General features: G+C 45.7%; 1 protein-coding gene across 1 annotated transcript in view; it reads left to right on the top strand.

The window, feature by feature from the left end:
- The window catches only part of LOC115468315 (E3 ubiquitin-protein ligase TRIM39-like), a 57,472-nt gene that overhangs the window by 19,972 nt on the left and 12,457 nt on the right, over positions 1-25,043 (top strand). Inside the window, exon 5 of the mRNA XM_030199958.1 lies at positions 2,730-2,839. Within this exon, the coding sequence (XP_030055818.1) occupies positions 2,730-2,839 (110 nt within the window). The remainder of the gene's footprint in view (positions 1-2,729; positions 2,840-25,043) is intronic.

The following is a 25,043-nucleotide window of genomic DNA, read 5'->3' as shown; positions in this document are numbered from 1 at the left end:
AGAATAAGCATATCGCTACGCACTGTCCAATATAAATTATATATATATACATATATGTACATAAAAGAGCATATATAAGAAAATATATATATATAAAAGAAGTGTATGTAATGCAACAATTGTATGACAGTGCATATAAACATACAGTGGTGGAAATAAGTATTTGATCCCTTGCTGATTTTGTAAGTTTGCCCACTGACAAAGACATGAGCAGCCCATAATTGAAGGTTAGGTTATTGGTAACAGTGAGAGATAGCACATCACAAATTAAATCCGGAAAATCACATTGTGGAAAGTATATGAATTTATTTGCATTCTGCAGAGGGAAATAAGTATTTGATCCCCCACCAACCAGTAAGAGATCTGGCCCCTACAGACCAGGTAGATGCTCCAAATCAACTCGTTACCTGCATGACAGACAGCTGTCGGCAATGGTCACCTGTATGAAAGACACCTGTCCACAGACTCAGTGAATCAGTCAGACTCTAACCTCTACAAAATGGCCAAGAGCAAGGAGCTGTCTAAGGATGTCAGGGACAAGATCATACACCTGCACAAGGCTGGAATGGGCTACAAAACCATCAGTAAGATGCTGGGCGAGAAGGAGACAACTGTTGGTGCCATAGTAAGAAAATGGAAGAAGTACAAAATGACTGTCAATCGACAAAGATCTGGGGCTCCACGCAAAATCTCACCTCGTGGGGTATCCTTGATCATGAGGAAGGTTAGAAATCAGCCTACAACTACAAGGGGGGAACTTGTCAATGATCTCAAGGCAGCTGGGACCACTGTCACCACGAAAACCATTGGTAACACATTACGACATAACGGATTGCAATCCTGCAGTGCCCGCAAGGTCCCCCTGCTCCGGAAGGCACATGTGACGGCCCGTCTGAAGTTTGCCAGTGAACACCTGGATGATGCCGAGAGTGATTGGGAGAAGGTGCTGTGGTCAGATGAGACAAAAATTGAGCTCTTTGGCATGAACTCAACTCGCCGTGTTTGGAGGAAGAGAAATGCTGCCTATGACCCAAAGAACACCGTCCCCACTGTCAAGCATGGAGGTGGAAATGTTATGTTTTGGGGGTGTTTCTCTGCTAAGGGCACAGGACTACTTCACCGCATCAATGGGAGAATGGATGGGGCCATGTACTGTACAATTCTGAGTGACAACCTCCTTCCCTCCGCCAGGGCCTTAAAAATGGGTCGTGGCTGGGTCTTCCAGCACGACAATGACCCAAAACATACAGCCAAGGCAACAAAGGAGTGGCTCAGGAAGAAGCACATTAGGGTCATGGAGTGGCCTAGCCAGTCACCAGACCTTAATCCCATTGAAAACTTATGGAGGGAGCTGAAGCTGCGAGTTGCCAAGCGACAGCCCAGAACTCTTAATGATTTAGAGATGATCTGCAAAGAGGAGTGGACCAAAATTCCTCCTGACATGTGTGCAAACCTCATCATCAACTACAGAAGACGTCTGACCGCTGTGCTTGCCAACAAGGGTTTTGCCACCAAGTATTAGGTCTTGTTTGCCAGAGGGATTAAATACTTATTTCCCTCTGCAGAATGCAAATAAATTCATATACTTTCCACAATGTGATTTTCCGGATTTAATTTGTGATGTGCTATCTCTCACTGTTACCAATAACCTACCCTTCAATTATGGGCTGCTCATGTCTTTGTCAGTGGGCAAACTTACAAAATCAGCAAGGGATCAAATACTTATTTCCACCACTGTATATATAAAAGCATAATAAAATCTGACATCACATAACAGCAAAGCAAGGGCACTGGTATAGGTTACGAACTTCAATACAAATATGTATAAAAAATGTATAAATGAGATAATAAAAGGCACATACCTAATTTGAAACCTCTATGTGAAAAACACAAAAAATCAAGCCTTAGGATGGATGTTTGCCAGTATTCTTAGTAGACTGGCCACACAGACATCCCAGCAGAGCAGTGGGGCACCCTAGGAGGTCCCAGTTAGACATCTTACCACTGCCCCATTATCTTGTAGGGTGAGCCTTCCAAAATCCGTAGAAAAACTACTGTACACATCTACAATAGCCCTTATGGCTGCAGGTGTCACCTATATGTAGGTACAGTAGGCTTTTGGTAAGTTTTGGAGGGCTGATACTTTCCACCACAAGTGTAACAGATAGAGTGAGATATGGGCCTGGTCCATATCTCTGACCACTAGGCTACTCCAGGGATCTGCTTGCTGCTCTAAGAGGACTGACTATTTGAGGCTTTTCATAGAGGCTGTTATATACTGTTTCTTTCACATCTTTGGGGGTGGGGGGGGGGGTGGGAGGGGGTCAGTGACCACTAGGGGAGTAAGGGGGGGGGGTCATGCCTTAATCCCTTTAGTAGTCAATTAGTCATTTAGGGCACCTTGTTGTGACTTAGTTGTGATAAAAACAAAACATATAAATTGTAGCCCTGGATATTTTTGTTTTGTTCCATTGTGGCAGAAAAACATCCGAGTATTAGGAATGCCTAAATCCCACCCCTAACACACTCCCTTGCGTAGCAAAATGTTTAAAAAATGGGTTTCAAAAATAGCGATTTCCAAATGCCACTTTTTGACTGTTTTCTTATTTCAAAAATGAGTCCCATAATCACAGAAAACTGAGTGTTCATGGTATATTTCATTCCTTCCATCTCTATCCCCTGGGTGTGAACATCTCCCAGAATAATCCTAGTGACTCTCTAACCCATAGGTGTCAGAAAATGAAGTTTCCAGTACCAGAGGCTGTTTCTACTGATCTGAAAATGGGTTTCCAACTGAGCTACCCTCAGCAGCTGAAAAAATGGATTACAAAATTTGGAGGTGAGGAATTGATCGCTTTTTTTTTTTTTTTTTAAATCATTTATTTATTATTTTTTCATTTTACAAGGATCACTTGCAAAACAGTAAAACAGAGATGATTGTACATTAAAACAATATTAGAAGAAAACAATCTCAACAAGATAAATGGATTTTATACAATCTTTCTCTTTCTTAGACCACAAAATAAATAGGGAGAGTGAAACAAGACAAGGAGATCAATTTAAGCAACAGCAAACAAAGAAAACGTGGTATTAACCCGATTATCCCCAGTTATTATTTATCTAAATCATTATTCCACATTGATCATCTGGTTGGTTTCTTCAAGACCATAACGGTGCTTAGTCCATCAATTTCATTGGAAACATACTTATTGTCCAGTATTAGTGAAAGTAATGTAACGGGTCCGAAAATCAGGAGACGAAAGACAAATTGGTTCCAAAACAAAACAGCTTTTTTATTGCTAGCAATTGAACAGCACTGAGTAATCTCAGGATACTGCTCCTTCAGCGTCACCTGACACTCGTTCTTATACACTCTTATCAGTAGTCATGCGCAGTTACAGACAGAGGATCTTACACAAAACCCAGAAAACGAAACTTATCTTTGGCTTTGCACACAACCCTCTATTTCCAACACTGGTCTCTAGTCTATTCACAGTTATTTGGCATTGCATATACCATATAAGGCAATATACTGATAAGCAGCACAAGTTCCAGCTGGTTTCTGCTATCTGGTTACAGCTGCTTCCTCTGAGCTAACTGTCAGCTTGCAAGCCTTACATTTCAGAAAAGGCACAGAAGGAGAGAAAATGTATTTCACAGAAAAAACAAAGTTAATGGCTGCCATGCTACAAGTTACAGCTTCTTTTAGCAAAGCACAATAGATTGTCCTTTACAGCAAAATCTAACTTCTAGTATAGACTGCAGCAAAACAGTAACTTATTTCAGTGTTCCAGCACATTTACACAATACAGCCTCTATGCAGGGATCACGAGACTGCGCTGGCAGAGCCAGCTGCCTTCCCTACAACCCTAAATTGCTGACTACTACTGTACAAGTTGTTATCTAGCTGCTGGTTCACAAATACATACTACTAGTAAAAGTCCAAACTGCACAGGTTTAGGTCTTAGTCTAGGCTCTTTATATGAAAGCTGAGGTTTTGGGACAAAGCAAAGGTGCAAGTGTGAATGCAAAGTCCATAGGTAGTATGCACAGAGCTTGAGGTTGTCCTGCCAGTCTAGTGATGGCTGCAGGCCGTGCACAGTGTTTGCTTGTCCACTCCTACAATCCCCCCTTTTGATACTTGAACATCCATTCTGGTGGAGAGTATCACCTCCAAGAGTCCTAAATGTTGGATTATTTGTAGTAAATAATTAGCAGATTTTAGTACACACAGCTTCAGCTTTAGAAATGTTAATTTCTTTCTTCATCTCTCTCTCATACACCCCAGAATAATTCACTGCTGAGTCACTTTAAAGTTGAAGAAACAAAACATCTGTTTACTCACAGTTTGTAGTTAGATTATAATCAGACAGGCTTATATATACATAATACTATACATTTGTATTATCAGCTCCTTCCATGTGCTTAGATGGTAATGGATGCTCACACCACCATAGATCCTCTCAGGTTAGGAGAGATCATGAGCTCCATGTGCTGTGTCTAAACCCCCACAGGAAGTTGCATAGCTGTGACCTCTCTAAGTAATTCACATCAGAGGTCACAGAGTAATCACAGAGAAATAATAGGTGACAGACAATGCATGTAAAATACAATACATTCCAACAAACCCCTTCTCATGCATAACTGTCATGCAATTATTTATTCATACAAAGTCCAAGCTTTATACGCAGATTCACAAATGTTCTCTGGGTAATGGTTTGGTCATGATGTCAGCTGTCATCTCACTGGTGTGACAATAGTCTAGCCTGATGACCCCTTCTTTCGCCAACTCTCGAACATTGTGGTATTTCGTTGCGATGTGCTTGGTGCGTGACTGAACCTTGTCATTCTGTGACAGTCGGATGCAGCTCTGATTATCTTCCATTATCTGGATTGGTCTCTGTTCAGCTATTCCAAAATCCAGCAAAAGTTTTTCAATCCACATCAGTTCTCTGCACGCTTCCGATACGGCCACATATTCAGCTTCTGTAGAAGACAGACTCACAATACTTTGTTTATGACTGGCCCATGAAATTTGTACATTTCCATACATAAACACATATCCACTTGTGGATTTATAATCAGAATGATCCCCTGCCCAATCCGAATCACAGTAACATATTAGTTTTGGATTACTATTGGCTGAAATCTTTAATTTACAGTCAATGGTACCCTTTAAATACCTTACCATCCTTTTAACTGCAGTCCAATCTGATTTGGTAGGTGAGCTGACCCTTCTGCTCAAAATTCCTACTGCATTTGCTATATCAGCCCTGTATGTGGTAGTTAGATATAAAAGCTTACCTATGGCTGATCTATATTGGATGTTATCTGGTAAAGGTTCTCTTACTGTTTCATCCTTCAGAAAATCAGTGATCATGGGAGTGCTTACAACTTGGGCATCTTGCATACCTAAACTTTCAATAAGCTCATTTATTTTCTGCTTCTGGCTTAGAAGATAAGAACCATCATTTTGTTTCTCAATTTCTATACCAAGATAGTATGACACATTACCAAGTTCTTTTATCTCAACATTCAGGTTTAAATATTTTACAATGTCCTTGTACTCTTGCTCACTTTTGCTTGCAATGAGCAGATCATCAACAAAAGCTAAAATGTATGCATATTGTCCATTTCTGCACCTAGAGTACAAGCATTTATCTGCTTCACCTTGCTTAAATCCTAAATTTGTCAATATTTCATGCAATTTATCATTCCAACATTTTGCACTTTGCTTTAATCCATAAAGACCTTTGTTTAATTTACACACTAGCTGTCTTTGTTTTGTATTTATGAAACCTGTTGGCTGTTCCATGTACAAGTCTTCAGTTATATCTCCATGAAGAAATGCTGTTTTCACATCAATGTGGTTGACTTGCATGCCTTTTGAGACTGCAATGCTCAGAAGTGTTCTAATTGTCGTGTGTTTCACTACAGGTGCAAACACTTCATCAAAATCTTCTCCATATTTTTGAAGATATCCCTTTGCGACTAATCTGGCTTTATACCTTTCCACTTTTCCTTGTGCATTCCTTTTTAACTTGAATACCCATTTGCATCCTATAGCTTTCTTGCCAGGAGGTAATTTTGTAAGAATCCAAGTATTATTTTTATCCAATGCATCAATTTCTTCTTGTGCAGCTTTACGCCATTCAGCAGCTTCTTCTGCTGGCATTTTCTCAATCTCATCCCATGTTAAGGGCTCTTGAGCTTCTGCTGACTTTGTTAGGTAAGACAGTCTTGGGGGTGGAACACCTTTGTTTTCCCTGGATGAGCGTCTGACAACAGGTTGGTCCGACCTTTCCGCATCCTCTAAATCTGAGAGTTCTTCTCCAATTGATTCCCCTTCTCCAACTGTACTGTCTCCTGCGATGATCCTTTCTGTGTCTGCTTCCTCTGCCTGTTCCTCGTTAGATACAGATGAGTTGCTTTCAGACATCTGCCTTGGTATGGCATTTATATACACTGGCATGTCTATTATGGTTCTAGTTTCATATTCTGGATGATAAGGCTCATCTGGGATAATCCAGCCTTTATCAACCCTTTTGTTTTCATCAAAATATGTAACATGTCTTATGCCAACAATGCCAGTTTTCAGATTCAAAATTCTATATCCTTTGTGTCCTGGAGCATAGCCAACTAAAATGCCCCTTTCTGTTGTGGAATCCAGCTTATGCCTTCTTTGCTTTGGTACATGAGCATATGCTGTACTTCCAAATGTTCTTATGTGTGACAGGTTTGGCTTCCTACCATGCCATGTCTCATGTGGTGTGCGCTCAGCGTCTTTAGTTGGCATTCTGTTTTGTAGGTACACTGCTGTGAGAATGGCTTCCCCCCATAGTCTTTTAGGGAGATTGCTATCTGACAGCATACATCTGGTCATTTCCACAAGTGACCTAAATTTTCTCTCTGCAACAGAATTTTGCTCTGGTGTGTAAGCTACTGTTGTGATATGCTGAATACCTTCTTGTTCTAGAAATGTGCGCATGCTTTGTGAAGTGAACTCACCACCATTGTCGGTCTGAAGAACCTTTGGTTTTCTTTCAAATTTATTGCTCACCATGGCTACGTATTTCTTCAGCATGTCTGTGACTTGACTTTTTTCTTTCAGCAAATAGGCCACACAGTATCTAGAGAAATCATCCAAGAATATTAGCACAAATCTGTTATTTCCCAATGATGGGATATTAAACGGTCCACATAAGTCACTGTGTATTAAGTCCAGCACTTTATTACTCCTATTTCCTGTGTATGCAGGAAATGAGGGTCTCACACCTTTTTGAGTAACACAGTCTATGCATTTCTCCATTTTACCAGCATCTGCACTTATCTGAATGCCAGTGGCTAGTTGCTTACTGTAAAGATCCTGGATCACCTTAAAATCACGATGTCCCAGGCGGCGGTGCCAGATTTCCAGACTACATTTACCATCATTCTTCCTTACTTGCGCCATATGTGAGGCTTCACCTGAAATGTTCAGCTTATAAACATCATTATGCATAAAAGCTTCAGCATACACTTCATCATTTTTAGAGATTGTGCACTTACTGTTTTCAAAATGAATCACAAATCCCTTCTTATCTAATGTAGATACACTAAGCATATTGCAAACTGCTTGGGGAATATACAAGACATCACTTACAGGAATTTCTTTAACTTCATTAGACACTTTGCATTTTAAGAATCCAATTCCTTTTGCTTGGATCTGAGCAGTCCCTGCGTTTGCAGTATTAAGAATACCTTCTTCTGGACTCATTTCCTGAAAGAAATCCTTACAATTGGTTAAATGGCATGTGCTCCCCGAATCCAAAATCCAAGTACTTTCATTTGAATTATTATTTACCATAGTCAAAGATTTTTCTGCCATTAGAAAGCCCTTGTGTTTATCATTGTCTTTCATACATTTCCTGGTTGGAAAATTCTTTTCTTCCATTGGCTTAGGTGAGCTAGAGGGAGTGTTTTGTGTTTCCTTACACCATTTAGATACATGTCCCTCCTTTCCACATGAGTAGCAAATCAGCTTGCCAGTGTTGCCAGGTGGGCGGTTTTACCGCCCAATTGGGCGGTTTTCCGCGACCCGCCGCGGGAAATTTTTGCCCGCGGCGGGTTGCGGTTTTTTGGGCGGTTTTTTGGGCTTCCGGGCGGCTTTTTGGGCGGCTTTTTGATTTTTTTCGGCCGCGGGGGGCGGGGTTAGTGACGTTTTTGGGCGGGGTTAGTGACGTTTTGGGCGGGGCCGATGACGTGGGAGGCGGGGCCGATGACGTGGGAGGCGGGGCTGATGACGGGGAGGCGGGCCCGATGACGTGGGAGGCGGGGCCGGTGACGGCGGGGGCGGGGCCGGTGACGCGGGGGTGGGGGTGTCAGGGGCGGGGTTTGTGTTTGGGCGGGTTTTGGGCTGGTTTCTGGCCTGGATTGGGCTGGAAAAACAATTTCTACCTGGCAACCCTGCAGCTTGCCCTTGGGTGGAGTTTTCCCATAGCTCCGCCTTCCTCTGTTCTTTGCCAAGAAATTTGTTTCATTTCTCTCTGACTTGCTTTGAGAACACATCTCCTCAGAATCATTTATTATGCATTCCTGCCTTAGTTTTGATGTTGCCTGTTCAAAAGATTGCCCTTCAATGGCTTCATTTACAGACCTAAAAACATCAAACTTCTTTGATAGTGAGGTAAAAAGAAATGCTCTTTTCAATGCATCACACATGGGAATTCCAGAAAGTTCTAACTTTTGAAATGAAGACATAAGATGCATAATGTGATCATTACACTTACTTTTATCCCTTAATTTGGTTTCATTCAACTCTGCTAACCAAATTGGTTGCTGCTTTGCATATGTAGTTGCATACATAGTTCTCAGTTTATATAAAATGTCCTTTGGTGTATCTTTTCCCTCCACTAATATGGCTTGTTTCTCTGAGAGAGCTTCTAAAAACATGCACTTCACATAATAGTTTGCATTGTCCCATTCAGCCATATTTTCAGCTGTTCTGTCTTGGTCTAAGCATATATTTAATCCTTTTGCTCGAAGGAGACATATGAATCTTAGTTCCCATTGCTGATAATTAAATTCAGTTAACTTAGGCATCTTGAGAGAGTAGAAAAATGGTGAATTTCCTCCCTCAGCCATTTTCTTAGCCTTGTGTGCTGTTTGGGGGGAGAGAGAGACAGACTGAATCTTTCTTTTAAAACTTAAGAGAAAAATGTGGTTTTTTTACTGCCTGGTAATATTTCTCTTCTTTTTCAATTTCTGGCCCTGGGCCCATAACCCTTTTGTTGGATTATTTGTAGTAAATAATTAGCAGATTTTAGTACACACAGCTTCAGCTTTAGAAATGTTAATTTCTTTCTTCATCTCTCTCTCATACACCCCAGAATAATTCACTGCTGAGTCACTTTAAAGTTGAAGAAACAAAACATCTGTTTACTCACAGTTTGTAGTTAGATTATAATCAGACAGGCTTATATATACATAATACTATACATTTGTATTATCAGCTCCTTCCATGTGCTTAGATGGTAATGGATGCTCACACCACCATAGATCCTCTCAGGTTAGGAGAGATCATGAGCTCCATGTGCTGTGTCTAAACCCCCACAGGAAGTTGCATAGCTGTGACCTCTCTAAGTAATTCACATCAGAGGTCACAGAGTAATCACAGAGAAATAATAGGTGACAGACAATGCATGTAAAATACAATACATTCCAACACTAAAAAGGAAAAGAAAAACAGGGAGAGTTAGTGTAAAGAAGCAATAGGAGGGCCCTAGGTCCTTGCGCAGCCGTTGGGTACTTCGCCGGGGTTGAGACGGAGGGTCCCTAATGGAATCCCCCCCCCCCCCTTTGTAGCCGGACTTGTGCTGTCACAAGGGCGTTGGCCCGCTAATTGCCTCGAGAGAACAGAATTCTGCTTCATCCACATCGGATTGGGGAATGGGGGAATACATCTGGAGGGCCATAAGTTGGGCGGCTGCTCGGCGGTCAGCGATGCTTTCCATGGTGGAGCGGAGACACCTGAAAACAAAGGGGAGAGACAAGGGTATTAATAAGCAGGACAACAAGAACAGGCCACCCATGATGAGGATACTCTTGAGGCTCCCAGAGATCGGTAGCCAGTTGGTTAAAGAGGGATCGGTTAGCTCTCTGCACTATTCCACTGCTCTGGGGTCTCCATGCACAATGTAACTTCCAATCGAGACCCAGCCTTGTACTGAGTTGTTGTGTTACTCCGCTGGCGAATGCAGGACCGTTGTCGGAGTTTATCTGTCTGGGAAGGCCGTATCTCGGCAGGAGGTGATGGATCAATAAGGAAGTGACTTCTTTCGCCATTTCCGTTCTGGTAGGCTGGGCCTCAATCCATCCGGTGTAGGTACACACGGCGACGAGGATGGCTTTGTAGCCCCGGGCTGGGGGTATATGCGTGAAGTCAATCTGGCAGACATGGAAAGGGCTAGTGCCTGGGAGAACATGTCCTGGCATAGGACCGGGCCCCGTTCTTGGGTTGTTCCGAGCACAAGTTGCGCATTGGCTGGAAGCATTTTTGGTCCACAGGGACAGTTTGTTGATGTAGTAGGTCTTCTCGAGTAGGCGCCCCAGGGCGTCCCTGCCCAGGTGGGTGAGGTCGTGAACCTCCTTGGCCACCGTCCAGGCCAAGGCTTCGGGTATCCATATGCGCCCATCCTGTAGTACCCACCAGCCATTGCGTGACTCCAGGCCCTCTTGCTGGGCCCACTCAGTCTCTTGTGTGGCATAGATAGGGGTCTCTGTGGGGAGGTGAACGACGAGTACGGGGTCAGAGGAATGAGAGAGGTAAGGGAGTCGACTCGCCCTTTTTGCAGCGTCGTCTGCCCGCTGATTTCCCTGGGCGATAGGGTCCGTCCGGCCTGTGTGAGCCCTGCAGTGCATCACAGCCACCTTCTTCGGTTTCCATACTGACTCGAGTAATTGGCAGATCTCAGTGGCATTTGCAAGTCCTTTCCCCTCAGCTGTCAGAAATCCCCTCTCCTTGTACAAGGCTCCATGCACCTGGAGGGTGAGGAAAGCGTATTTGGAGTCGGTGTAAATGTTAACAACTTTTCATTCAGCCCACAGAAGGGCTTTGGTGAGGGCGATCAGCTCCGCTTTCTGGGCTGACGTTCCGGGCGGCAGGGCCATAGCCTCGATCACATGGTCCTCAGACACGACAGCATAGCCAGCTCTTCGAATTCCCTCTATCACCTGGCTGCTTCTATCGGTGAAAAGGGTGATGCCCCCTTTCCAGGGTTGGTCCTTGAGGTCAGGTCAGGTCTGCTAGAATGCACAGTGGCCATTACCTCTTCACAGTCGTGGAGTGGTGGTTCAGGGGCCGGGAGGAGGGTGGCAGGATTGAGGTTGGTCGTGTCCAGGATCCGCACCTCCGGATTTTCGCACAGGAGGGCTTGGTATTTAACCAATCGGGAGTTGGTCATCCATCTGGGTCCGTGGCTCTCGAGTAGGCTGCGGATGGTGTGGGGTGTAGTCACAAAAAGTGTTTGGCCAAACGTGAGTTTATTGGCCTCGTGTATCAGCAGACAGGCCGCCGCAATGCTTCGGAGACAGCCCGGCCATCCTCGTGCCACGTTGTCCATTCCCTTGGAGAGATATGCTACAGGGCGTTGCCAGGTGCCGACCAGTTGGGTGAGGACTCCAAGTGCCAATCCCTTCTTTTCGTCGATGAACAAGTGGAACGGCTTAGTCACATCTGGCAGTCCGAGCGCTGGTGGGGCCGCAAGGGCATCCTTAAGGTCCTGAAGGGCTTTCAGTTCGCTTTTCTCCCACTGGAGATCTTGGCCCTCGAGTTCAGGCCCCTTCAGTTTGGCATACAAACTGTGGGTCAGGATAGCAAAATTGATGATCCAAATGCGGCAATATCCAGCGGCTCCGAGGAGTGCCCGCAATTCCTTCTTATTTGCAGGAGTGGGTTGGTCGCGGATGGCTTGGGTTCGGGGTGTACCGAGCCTCCGGGTTCCTTCTCGGAGGCGAAATCCCGGGTACGCAACTTCGATGTCACATATCTGTGCCTTCTGTCGGCGGGCTCGGTACCCTAGGGCTTCCAGGGTTGTCAAGAGGTAAAGGGTAGCTTCTGCACAGTCCGTGTACGTTTCCCGGGCCACCAACAGGTCATCTACATACTGGACGACAGGCCCGTACTCGTACTGTACCACGTGGTTTGGGCTGGCGCTTGGGCTAAAATGGAGTAGGGATTAGGTACAAGAGCAACGATACCCACAACCTGATTATTGACTTTCCTCAAGTCCTGAACTGGTCGGTACTCGGGGGTTCCTGGCTTCTGGTAGATTTCAAGACTCCCTGTTGGGGGAGTTTCTTCAAATGCGGGGGTTTCTTCAGGGAGATGGATGAGGAGTAGGTTCAGGAGGATAGGGTTCTTGACAGGCTTTCTTGGCTGCCTCGTCCGCACGTCGGTTGCCCCGGGCTATGGAATCTGTCTTCCCTGTGTGGGCCCTACAGTGCATCACAGCGACTTTTCTTGGCTTCCACACAGCTTCAAGCAGGTGACAGATTTCAGGGGCATTTGCAGCCCGCTGTCAAGAACCTTCAGGCGAACACTACACAATCAACAGGTCACCAACGTACTGGACAACCGGTCCATATTTGATCTGGCACATCATCAGATCTCTGGCGGGTTGCTATGTCGAGCTGCATAGGGTATACTGTGTGTGTGGGACTGGATGAACTTTAGGATCTTGTGTTTGCAACATGAGACAATACATGCGATCTTGAAACAATATCATACAGGAAACAATCAGTGGCTTCAGAGGCGTTAGTGATGATGCCTATACCAAGTAAGCAAAAAGAAATCATTACAATTGAGAATGTATAGCAATATTCCTATATGGACCACCAGTTCAAATGCTGGCCTAGAGTTTAGCAGTCTATCTAACAAAATGAGTTCAACCAAAATCCCCTTCCAGCATTGGTGCAACCTTAACAGAGTTGTTTTGGGATATAAAGGTTACAATTCTAGAAAGTTCATTGCAGTAATAGGCAACAACCCTGAGAACAGAGGAGAATGTGGTGACCAGGTCTGTTTCAGGAATGGTAGACAGCAGGCCTTAACACAGACTGGTGCCATCAGTGATCACAGTCAAATGATGTCACGTCCTGCCTGCCAACTAAGGTGAGAGGACAATTTGATGAACCTGAAAAACAAGAAAGAGGACTCCAAACGATAAATCAATTAATCAGAACAGGGCCTCTATGTAGGCCTCAGGGCATAAATGATAATAATTCACTCAATATCTGGTCAAACCCTTAACAAAATGCCATTAGCTTAATTCTATACTCAAATTTCATGCTTCTTTTGATAGGTAATACAGAATAAAATGAATTGCTATTCTGTGGCCTATCCCCAAACAGTATAGTCCTGTTGAAACACTTCCACATATATCCACTTCCACAACCCTTCTATCTAACTTACAAGTGTACTTTCATAGCACATAATCATGTACTCCTGCCATGTGGTTATTCACACTATTCACACAACTTGCACATTGGCAGTATATCTTTTACAGGCTTCAAACATCTCAGTAACCTTTCAATGACTGGGAACTTGCTTTCATCTTCTTCACAATGTGATTCCCTATGATTTAAAACTTACATTTAGATCTTTATCATGGTACACCTCACCTCTCTGGACAACCTAGTTTAAGCGTCCAGCTATAATCATGAGACATATGATTTATGGAGAAAAGTTAGAACAAGGATGATGTCAGCACGTAGGCAGGTGCCTAGAAATGTTCTATAGCAGCACAAAGCATTCTCATTCAAGGTACATTAACAACTTCTTAATCTGAACATTCAGCTAAATTCCTTTACCCTGGAGGGGGCAATATCTCTGGAGTCACAATTGCCCAAGGTAAAGTAACACAGATATATATTTATCACAAGCATGATGAATTAAACACATTAAATAGTTTAGTAGACAAACGGTTCCTTGCATAAATCACGTTATTAAAACGAAAGTCTGTAATTGTGAGTCTTGTCTGTCTGCCCTGGTTTAGACCGCAAGCTCCTTTGGGCAACTGTCTCTTTTTCTTTCTTTCTTTCTTTCTTTCCCAAGGCAACTTGTGCATGTAATACACACAAAGATCAGCAGAGGGAGCAAGTCATCAATAAAAGAAAGAAGAGTGACGTCATAAGCAAACAGAGTGACATCATAAGCAAACAACTGAACACTGAAACAACGAAAATCCACATGAAACCTAAAACTTATCTCTCTGAAATCTCAATTACCTGGGGTACAGAACATACACGTGGGATATTTCACTAGACAAACATTTATTGTACAAATCCTACTGATGTAGGTACAGAGAATAGGCAAGAAATAGTCTGCAAGTCTCATGAATAACTTAGGAATTTGCATCCCTCCTCTGCAGTGGAGGAAAACAAATTTAGTGCAATACAATTAAGCAGCTGTGATTTGCACTGCCTACGAGACTCATAAGGTTTGCATAAAAGGCAACTGCTCATGGCTACAGGCAGCTGATATGTCCCTGAAGAAAAGCACAAACTGGACCCTTTTTTTTTTTTTTTTTTTTTCCCAAAATGCAGGGTTTGTTTAAACTGAATGTATCTGTGCAGAAGTGGGGAGGAAACAAGCTGCAACAAGCTCTCTCGGTAACTTTGACATAAGCTACAAATCTGAGTTTTAAAATCCAATGTTTTAGCTTTTGGGGTGTGGGATACCTCCTGTGGTTTTCTTTACATTCTTTAGGGACTATGGTCAGTAAATGAACACGATACCATAAATCTCACAGTAAATTGCAACAGATGCACCGTGCTTTGAACCCAAGTGCAGCATGGAGCTATAAGAATACAAATATTAAATCTAATGTAATAAAAGAGAAACAAAGTGAGGCAACCCAGGCAGTTGCCTAGAAGGGCACTGGGATAGCACAAAATCCTGTTATACAAGGTATATAAAATTTGTAATAACTACACAATCCAAAACTCAGCTAAATAATTCCTATTTATTTATTTATTTATTTTAAACCTCAGAAAATGCCATCATGCACCTTTCAGTAAATCACAAAGTTGAAAGTTAACATAGCGTGACAAAAACAGCTGGAGGAAAATCAAGGCTGCATTCCTGAAGGGAGGCTTTATATTTAACCTCCGTAATACTATACCCATAAGACTTAAAGAAAAGCATGAATTGTCATACCCTTTTTAACAACCAGATTCAAGAAAGATAAACAACATTATCCCCAGCAACGAAATCCTGGTGCTGCATATACAAAGCTTGCACCGTCTGCTGTAGAATACATAGTTCTCCTGTTTCAGAGAAACAAAATCTTATCTCTCTATGTAAAAAAAACAACACGTCAAAACGTCATGACGTCGAGGGCGGAGCTATAACACTCGAGGGCCGAAATGCGAGGCAAACGCGAACCCCGAACAAGTAACGCGAGTAGCTCCGAGGGACGGAGGGAGGGGGCCCCTTGCTAGCGTCCGTTTCATTGCACTCAGAAACGGGCATTTTTTTTTTTTTTTTTTTCCTAGTATCTTATAATAACTTCTAACATGATGCAACAGTTAAGTTCAAAGGCTCATATCACTCTGTTAACATGCACCCGGAGTAATTATTTCCTCGAGCCCACTCCCACCACCGGCTGTGGTCTTATGAGTGGGTCCCAAACCCCGGGCTGCTTTTACTCTATAGCAGCCTAAGACAACAAAAAAACCTGCACTCCTCAGCTGCTGAACAGTTTATCTGGTTCTCAAGCACGTTATCTAAACACATTCCATTCTACAGCTCATGCAGCTCGTGTACACAAGGTCATGGAATCTGCAGTTCAGAGACGCCTGAGAATCTGGAGGAGCACCCAATCACTCAACTTTCTTTCATACGCCACAAGAAACCCTCCCGTACGGTTTCTTCGCCCAAAGCCTAGTGATGTTGCGGGACCTAGTCCGTATTAGTCACTGGCTAAGAGGGTGATCAAGCCTCTTCTTCGGTCCTTTACCGGGCCGGTCACTACGTAGAGTATACTCGCCTGTCCGTCGTCGTTGCAGGCCGCGCCGTCGTACGCGCCTCTCCAGAGAGAAAGAAAAAGGTGTCTTGCCGGAACCTCACAGCCCCACTTCCAGTCAGCCGGAATCAATCGGCCCTCCGCCGGGAGGTGAACGCTGAAATCAGCGGTGGCCACTTATCACTTTCCCGGCCGGGGGAGTCGGTGACCCGATCCGGCTGCAGTGGGGAGGGGAAAGAATATAATCCGATTTCCCTTTCTACTCCTGTCCCATCTGGGTCGCCAATGTAACGGGTCCGAAAATCAGGAGACGAAAGACAAATTGGTTCCAAAACAAAACAGCTTTTTTATTGCTAGCAATTGAACAGCACTGAGTAATCTCAGGATACTGCTCCTTCAGCGTCACCTGACACTCGTTCTTATACACTCTTATCAGTAGTCATGCGCAGTTACAGACAGAGGATCTTACACAAAACCCAGAAAACGAAACTTATCTTTGGCTTTGCACACAACCCTCTATTTCCAACACTGGTCTCTAGTCTATTCACAGTTATTTGGCATTGCATATACCATATAAGGCAATATACTGATAAGCAGCACAAGTTCCAGCTGGTTTCTGCTATCTGGTTACAGCTGCTTCCTCTGAGCTAACTGTCAGCTTGCAAGCCTTACATTTCAGAAAAGGCACAGAAGGAGAGAAAATGTATTTCACAGAAAAAACAAAGTTAATGGCTGCCATGCTACAAGTTACAGCTTCTTTTAGCAAAGCACAATAGATTGTCCTTTACAGCAAAATCTAACTTCTAGTATAGACTGCAGCAAAACAGTAACTTATTTCAGTGTTCCAGCACATTTACACAATACAGCCTCTATGCAGGGATCACGAGACTGCGCTGGCAGAGCCAGCTGCCTTCCCTACAACCCTAAATTGCTGACTACTACTGTACAAGTTGTTATCTAGCTGCTGGTTCACAAATACATACTACTAGTAAAAGTCCAAACTGCACAGGTTTAGGTCTTAGTCTAGGCTCTTTATATGAAAGCTGAGGTTTTGGGACAAAGCAAAGGTGCAAGTGTGAATGCAAAGTCCATAGGTAGTATGCACAGAGCTTGAGGTTGTCCTGCCAGTCTAGTGATGGCTGCAGGCCGTGCACAGTGTTTGCTTGTCCACTCCTACAGTAATACACCTGATTTCATTTTTTTCCCTTTTAAAACCAGAAATTGTTTAACAATACAAACCCTTGAATCTCCAATCCAATTCCCGCTGATTAAAGTAATCCCAGTTTCACATGCTTCACTCCTTTTGAATTAATATATTAAGAGGAATCATTTCAGAGGAAAAAAAACCATTAGGAGTCATACCCGGAACTCTGGGAAAACAACAATCTCGATATTAATCATCTGTAACAATATTCATTTTGTTCAAATTTTTCTGGTCTTTTATCATTTTCAAATCTTAACCGTTTCCTACTTCAGTAGAACTTCATTTGCTGTATATTCTCAAAGGATTCGATTAGATTATCCATGTGGCTCATTAACAAGACTATATCTGAAGCAAAGTCATTCTCTACCACCGTCAGGTCCTGGAGCACCCTCCAGATGACATTCAATGCAACCTCCACGGGAGCCAAAAACTCCAAGCTGATAACTCTTAAGGGTTTAGGAGTAGCACCGCCAACACGGGTTCAGCTGTAAACGACTTCCGTTTCAGCATACACTCCTGACTCACTCCTCCACTCCTTTGGGCATGGTGGTTAAATGATTTTTGAGCGATGAAGTTGTTTCCAGGTCCAAGAGCATCGACGCTCCTTCGTTGGCGCTAATCAAAGGACTCATCAACCCAGTCATCTATGGGCAGCTCGTCACACAGCGGTCCCACACTTGCTGCACAAGGGACAAAATGCTGGTCATCGGCGGCTGACCCCCCATTGTCCCCTTCCTCTGTTAAGGCAACTGCAATGCAGAGAGGAAATTTCAAGTGAACAAAAACTGAACTTCAGAGGACAGCTGGGCCGTTGAGTGTACGAGCTTCAGGTCACCATCTTTCCCCTCTCCCTAATTTGGGACACTCTTTGTCTGGTTTCTCCTCAGAGGCCTGTCTGATATGGGTAACCCTTCAGCATAGCCCTCTGAGTCATTGAAACACGGAAGCCCCTCCATCACTTACAAGGTGGTGTCCCTTCGGAGGGGAATTGATCGCTTTTTAATTTGGTTTGTCTTCTTTTCAAATGCTCTGGATGATTCCACTAAAAATGTGCAGAAATAAAAGTATAAATCTGAGTTCTTTGTCATCAAACAGATGAATCCATTACGAATGGGTTGTGTCCACCTACCAGCAGGGGGAGATAGAGAGCACTAAAAAACCATAGTGCCTCATGGCCAGCTAGCTCCATCTGCCTCTTCAGTATTCTCTATCTCCCCAGCAGGGTGATTGCAGCTTTTTCAGCTCCTTCTAAATTCTGCCTGGGGTGGCTCCTGAGCTTTGCCAGTGGAAGCAGGGGTGTTAAGGCTATTGTAGCTTCACTTTAAAGGCACATAGGTTAGCCCTTTCCCTGCCTTACCCATCCCCCCAGTGGATGTGAACACAGTTCGCTTTTCCCTGCCCTTTCCTACTCTACTTAGTGGATGCAGGCACATTGGTTCGCCTTTCCCTGCCTTTCCCACTCTTCTGCACCTCCAGAGTTGATTTGATTGCCTCTTTTGCTGTTTCCTCTACAGAGTTAAAAATAAAAAATAAAAATGTCGCGTCGCACTTTGGCGCTGCAACCTCAGAAAAGAGGTTTTCTTATGATTCTACAGCGTGACCGGAGCTTTGATACTCGGTCCAGTGAGGTAAGAGTGCTTTCTAGCTCCTCTGGGGAGGGCCCGCGATCGAGACGTTTTTGGTGCGAAGCCGCCATTTTGAATTTTCCACCGTTTTTGGCGATGGCTGCGGAGGTTGTAAAGCGCTGTTTTAAGTGTGGCAAGTGCAGATCCGCAGCGGGGCTCTGTAAATCGTGCTGTTCAGGCGTTAGAGCTGGCCCGAGCATGGCGAGTGAGGATTCTTCCCGCTGTGTGGAACTGGCAGCGGGCGCCATTTTGAATGCGCCACATGGCGTGACCCCCGCTGAGGCGGAGGGTCTTGAATCCGGGAGGGGTCCTCGGATTGAGGCTAATCAAAGAGCTTCTAGCCCCGGACTGGAACCGGGTAACCAGGGCGAGTTGATGCATAAGGCATATATGCTTAAAAGAACTCTGCCCAAGGGGTCTTCTACGGCCCCCCTTACTGCCCCTCCAGCGGATTCTGGCCTGGGACTGCCCTCTGAGGCGTTTTTCCCTGATAGCTGGCCACAAGAGATGCGCAGAAGGGTTAATTCCCCTTCGGAGAGTGGCGCACCCCCCTTCCCCCCCCCCCCCGTGGTCGGGTGGTGGAGACTCTGAGGGGTCTGGCAGGCCCTCATGGCCAGAGGAGCCAGAAGAAGGTGCAGAGTTGCCACAGGATCTGGATGATCCGTCCGCGGTGAGGATTTTCTACCGTGAAGAGCTGCCAGCGCTTATTTCTGATGCCTTACAGGCCTTCTCTATTGAAAATCCTGACAGTGGCTCAGCCTCCTCTGTGAATCCTAGGATGGCTAGTACCAAAAAGCCTGCTTGAGCCTTTCCTTTGCATGACTCCATCCATGAGCTTATTTCAGCTCAATGGGCTGACCCCGAGGGACCTTTGAAAGTTTCCAGGGCAATGGGGCAATTATACCCTCTAAGTGAGAAACATTTGGCTCGCTTTGCAGTGCCTAAAGTGGATGCCCTAGTCACGGCTGTGACAAAAAGGACTACCCTCCCTGTTGAAGGAGATGTGGCCCTGAAGGATATGCAAGACCGGCGGCTGGAATCAGCGCTGAAACGGTCCTTTGAAATTGCAGGTCTTATTATTCGGGCACCTGCATGCAGCTGCTATGCTGCTAGAGCCTGCCTGGCATGGTTGCAACATGCAGTTGAACAGCCCGGTGATGGAGCGGAACCCTTGTCTGAGGTGGCCCTGTGGATGGAGTCGACCTTGTCCTTTTTGGCTGACGCCCTTTATGATATTGTCAGAGCTTCGGCTAAACAGATGGCTGTAGCAGTGGTGCCTCGCCGTCTTCTGTGGCTACGGCATTGGGCGGCAGACATGGCCTCTAGGCAAAGGTTGGTGAAGTTGCCCTTTCAAGGCCTTCTCCTGTTTGGTGAGGAGTTGGAGAAAATTGTGAAAGGCCTGGGGGATGCCAAACCCCAGGCCTCGGCCTCCCTCCAAGGGTCAGGCGGTTCATTCCTCTTATAAACCTCGCTTCCGAGAAGCTAGAAGGTACCGCCCGGGGCGTTCTGCTGGGTTCACTTCGCGTGCCCATTTTCAGCAGAGGAACTTCTTTCGCTCGGACAAACGTCCCGCAGCCGCAGGCTCAAGGCCTGGAGTTCAGGGGCGACCCTCTCAGTGATGGTGCGCCGGCCCCCTCCTCGTTTCCTGCAGTAGGAGGACGACTGCTAGTGATATGCAACTTATCCTTAAAATCGAGCGTGGTACCGGAAGATTGGAAGGTGGCCAATGTAACGCCCATTTTTAAAAAAGGCTCCAGGGGAGATCCGGGAAATTATAGACCGGTGAGTCTGACGTCGGTGCCGGGGAAAATGGTAGAGGCTATTATTAAAAACAAAATTACAGAGCACATCCGAGGACATGGATTACTGAGACCGAGTCAGCATGGCTTTTGTGTGGGGAAATCTTGCCTGACCAATTTACTTCAATTCTTTGAAGGAGTGAACAAACATGTGGACAAAGGGGAGTCGGTTGATATTGTGTATCTGGATTTTCAAAAGGCGTTTGACAAGGTACCTCATGAAAGGCTACAGAGGAAATTGGAGGGTCATGGGATAGGAGGAAATGTCCTATTGTGGATTAAAAACTGGTTGAAGGATAGGAAACAGAGAGTGGGGTTAAATGGGCAGTATTCACAATGGAGAAGGGTAGTTAGTGGGGTTCCTCAGGGGTCCGTGCTAGGACCGCTGCTTTTTAATATATTTATAAATGATTTAGAGATGGGAGTAACTAGCGAGGTAATTAAATTTGCTGATGACACAAAGTTATTCAAAGTCGTTAAATCGCGACAGGATTGTGAAAAATTACAAGAGGACCTTACGAGACTGGGAGACTGGGCAGCTAAATGGCAGATGATGTTTAATGTGAGCAAGTGCAAGGTGATGCATGTGGGAAAAAAGAACCCGAATTATAGCTACGTCATGCAAGGTTCCACGTTAGGAGTTACGGACCAAGAAAGGGATCTGGGTGTCGTCGTCGATAACACACTGAAACCTTCTGCTCAGTGTGCTGCTGCGGCTAAGAAAGCGAATAGAATGTTGGGTATTATTAGGAAAGGTATGGAAAACAGGTGTGAGGATGTTATAATGCCATTGTATCGCTCCATGGTGCGACCGCACCTTGAGTATTGTGTTCAATTCTGGTCGCCGCATCTCAAGAAAGATATAGTAGAATTGGGAAAGGTGCAGCGAAGGGCGACTAAAATGATAGCGGGGATGGGACGACTTCCCTATGAAGAAAGACTAAGGAGGCTAGGGCTTTTCAGCTTGGAGAAGAGACGGCTGAGGGGAGACATGATAGAGGTATATAAAATAATGAGTGGAGTGGAACAGGTGGATATGAAGCGTCTGTTCACGCTTTCCAAAAATACTAGGACTAGAGGGGATGCGATGAAACTACAGTGTAGTAAATTTAAAACAAATCGGAGAAAATTTTTCTTCACCCAATGCATAATTAAACTCTGGAATTCTTTGCCGGAGAAAGTGGTGAAGGCGGTTAGCTTAGCAGAGTTTAAAAAGGGGTTGGACGGATTCCTAAAGGACAAGTCCATAAACCGCTACTAAACGGACTTGGAAAAATCCAAAATTCCAGGAATAACATGTATAGAATGTTTGTATGTTTGGGAAGCTTGCCAGGTGCCCTTGGCCTGGATTGGCCGCTGTCGTGGACAGGATGCTGGGCTCGATGGACCCTTGGTCTTTTCCCAGTATGGCATTACTTATGTACTTATGACTTTCCCTCTTTTTCGAGGAGTGGGCCAAGTTTTCCTCAGATCAGTGGGTTCTGGACCAGATCAGAGATGGTTACCATATAGAATTCAATGCTGCGGTAAGAGATGTGTTTGTGGAGTCACGATGCGGCTCTGCCGCCAAACAGGCGGCGGTAGAGAAGACCTTACAAGGCCTGATTCAATTAGAGGTGGTGTCCCCGGTGCCTCCCGCCGAACACGGCTGCGGCCGCTACTCCATTTACTTTGTGGTGCCGCGAAAACGTGGGTCTTTTTGCCCTATTCTGGACTTTGTGAAGGTGAGGCTACTGTGAAGATGAAGCTTCCACCTCAGGATCCCAGGTTCCTCTTTCACTCATGGTGAGCTGGTTCCCAGTATGCAGATTTTATGCAAATTAGTCTACTACCCCTTTCTGCTCAGGGTGACCTGCTTCTCAAAAGGCAAACATAGTCAGGTCTCACCACAGGATATTTCTCATACAAATCTTTTATTCCCGCTTCCTGGGGCACACTTTTACCAGCTTAAAACACTTCTTCTTGCACAGTTCAAACCCAACAGATTTCTTCCCCCTGAGCCCTCTCACACAGGCATTTGGGCTCAGTACTAACTCAGTCCTGGACACACAGTCCCTCCTTGTAGCACACAGCTCTAGACACCCAGTCTTTTCATCTTGGACACACAGTCCCTCTTTGAACACACAGTTCTTATACTTGGTACTCTAGGGCCTTCTTACCCCAGCCAGCTTCCTTCTTGGGAACACACAGTTCTAGACACCCAGTCTTTTCATCTGACACACACAGTCTTTTCACCACCAGGCCATAGGGCTCAGCCAGTACTTCTCATGGGGATCCTTCTGATTCAGCTACCAGCCCTCCTCTGCAGCTGCTAACTCTCCTCACCCCTCACCACTCAGGTGGGGTATTAAGTGTTTAATGGCCAAACAGGACCCAACCCATAACCTGCTGCACCTGTTTCTACCTCCAGGACTCTCCCCGGTCCTAGCGACCTCCAGCTATACCTCCCCTTACTGGCTCCCTTCAGCGACTCACCCAGCCCTTCTCCCTGGACATTTTAGGGGAACAGCACCCTCTAGGGGCCTAACCAGGGTAGGACAGCCTCTTCCTTCTCACAACTTAAAAGAATTAAGTCCTTAAGAGTGCAGCATTTTCACATGGAAACCCTGCGCTCCGTCATTGCGGCGGTACAGCCAGGAGAGTTGCTCACGTCTCTAGACCTGAAAGAAACTTACTTGCATATTCCAATTTGGCCCCTACACCAGAAGTTTCTGCGGTTTGCGGTGATGGGAAAATATTTCCAGTTTCAGGCCTTGCCTTTTGGCCTCGCCACAGCTCCCCGAACCTTTTCCAAGGTTATGGTGGTAGTGGCTGCATTTCTCAGGCGAGAAGGTATCCGGGTTCACCCGTACCTAGACGACTGGCTCATCAGAGCGGACTCTGCAACAGAGAGTCATCAAGCTACAGCCAGAGTGGTCTCAGTACTTCAATCTCTGGGCTGGGTCGTCAATATTGCCAAAAGTCACCTGACCCCCTCACAATATCTAGAATATTTGGGGGCCCGGTTCAACACAGACTCGGGATATGCATTCTTACCCGAGCAAAGGCGGTGCAAGCTTCAGAATCAGGTCCGTCTGCTCCTGAGGATGCCTCGCCCGTGAGCTTGGGACATTGTCCAGCTGTTGGGATCGATGATGGCCACCTTGGAATTGGTGCCCTGGGCGAGAGCACACCTGAGACCTCTGCAGTATTCCCTACTTCATCGATGATCTCCAGTATCTCAGGCTTATCAATGCAGACTCACGTGGCTCCCTGTGGCCTAGCTCAGCATGGAGTGGTGGCTCTCAGACAGCATGCTGCGGCAAGGAATGCCGATTGGTACCTAGTGGTTACAGATGCCAGCCTGCAGGGCTGGGGCGCACATTGCAAGGCGAAGCATGCCCAGGGTCTCTGGACACCCGACGAGTCAGAGTGGTCCATCAACCGCCTAGAGTTGAAAGCGGTGTTTCAGGCGCTTCTGGCCTTCCAAGTGACCCTGGAGGGATTGGCTGTCAGAGTTCTGTCGGACCACATGACAGCAGTGGCCTACATAAATCGACAGGGCGGTACACAGTGCACAGCACTAGCCGCGCAGGCCGAACAGATTTACCACTGGGCCGAGCTACATCTGCAGTTTCTGTCAGCAGCTCATATTGCAGGTCAGAGCAACGTGCAAGCCGATTATCTAAGCAGGCATCAAATCGATCCAGCGGAGTGGGAACTTGCAGATGAAGTATTCCTGCAGATCTGTGCCAAATGGGGGACGCCTGTAGCGGATCTTATGGCCTCAAGCACAAATGCCAAAGTCCCGTGCTTTTACAGCAGACGGAGAGATCCTCGCTCGGCAGGGTTGGATGCCTTGGCTCAACCCTGGCCTCTGGGCCTCCTGTATGTGTTCCCTCCGTGGCCCTTGATAGGGCGAGTGCTCCTGCGGATTCGGCTTCATCCAGGAGAAGTGGTTCTCTTCGCCCCGGATTGGCCCAGGAGGCCTTGGTATGCGGATCTCCGGCGGATGCTGGTGGAGGCTCCCCTACCGTTGCCTCTGGTACAGAACCTGTTGTCGCAGGGATGGTGACCATGGAGGATGCCTGCCGCTTTGGTCTTACGGCATGGCTATTGAGAGGGTGCAATTGAGAAACAAAGGCTTTTCCAATAATGTAATTTCCACTCTCCTGCAGGCCCACAAGCGATCCACTTCCGTAGCTTATGCCAGGATCTGGTGCCAGTTTGAAGTTTGGTGTGTGTCAAAAGCGATCAAACCCATGCGGGCTCCTGTCTCGCCGATTCTGGACTTTTTGCAGGATGGTGTACAAAAAGGCTTGGCCTATAATTCCCTGCGGGTGCAAGTGGCAGCATTGGCCTCCCTTCGTGGTAAGGTGGAAGGCGTGTCTTTAGCTGCACATTCAGATGTGGCACAGTTTCTTAGAGGGGT

The sequence above is a fragment of the Microcaecilia unicolor genome, chromosome 4 (assembly GCF_901765095.1).
Source record: "Microcaecilia unicolor chromosome 4, aMicUni1.1, whole genome shotgun sequence".
NCBI classification, from domain to species: domain Eukaryota; kingdom Metazoa; phylum Chordata; class Amphibia; order Gymnophiona; family Siphonopidae; genus Microcaecilia; species Microcaecilia unicolor.
This window is presented reverse-complemented; position numbering and strand designations above follow the sequence as displayed.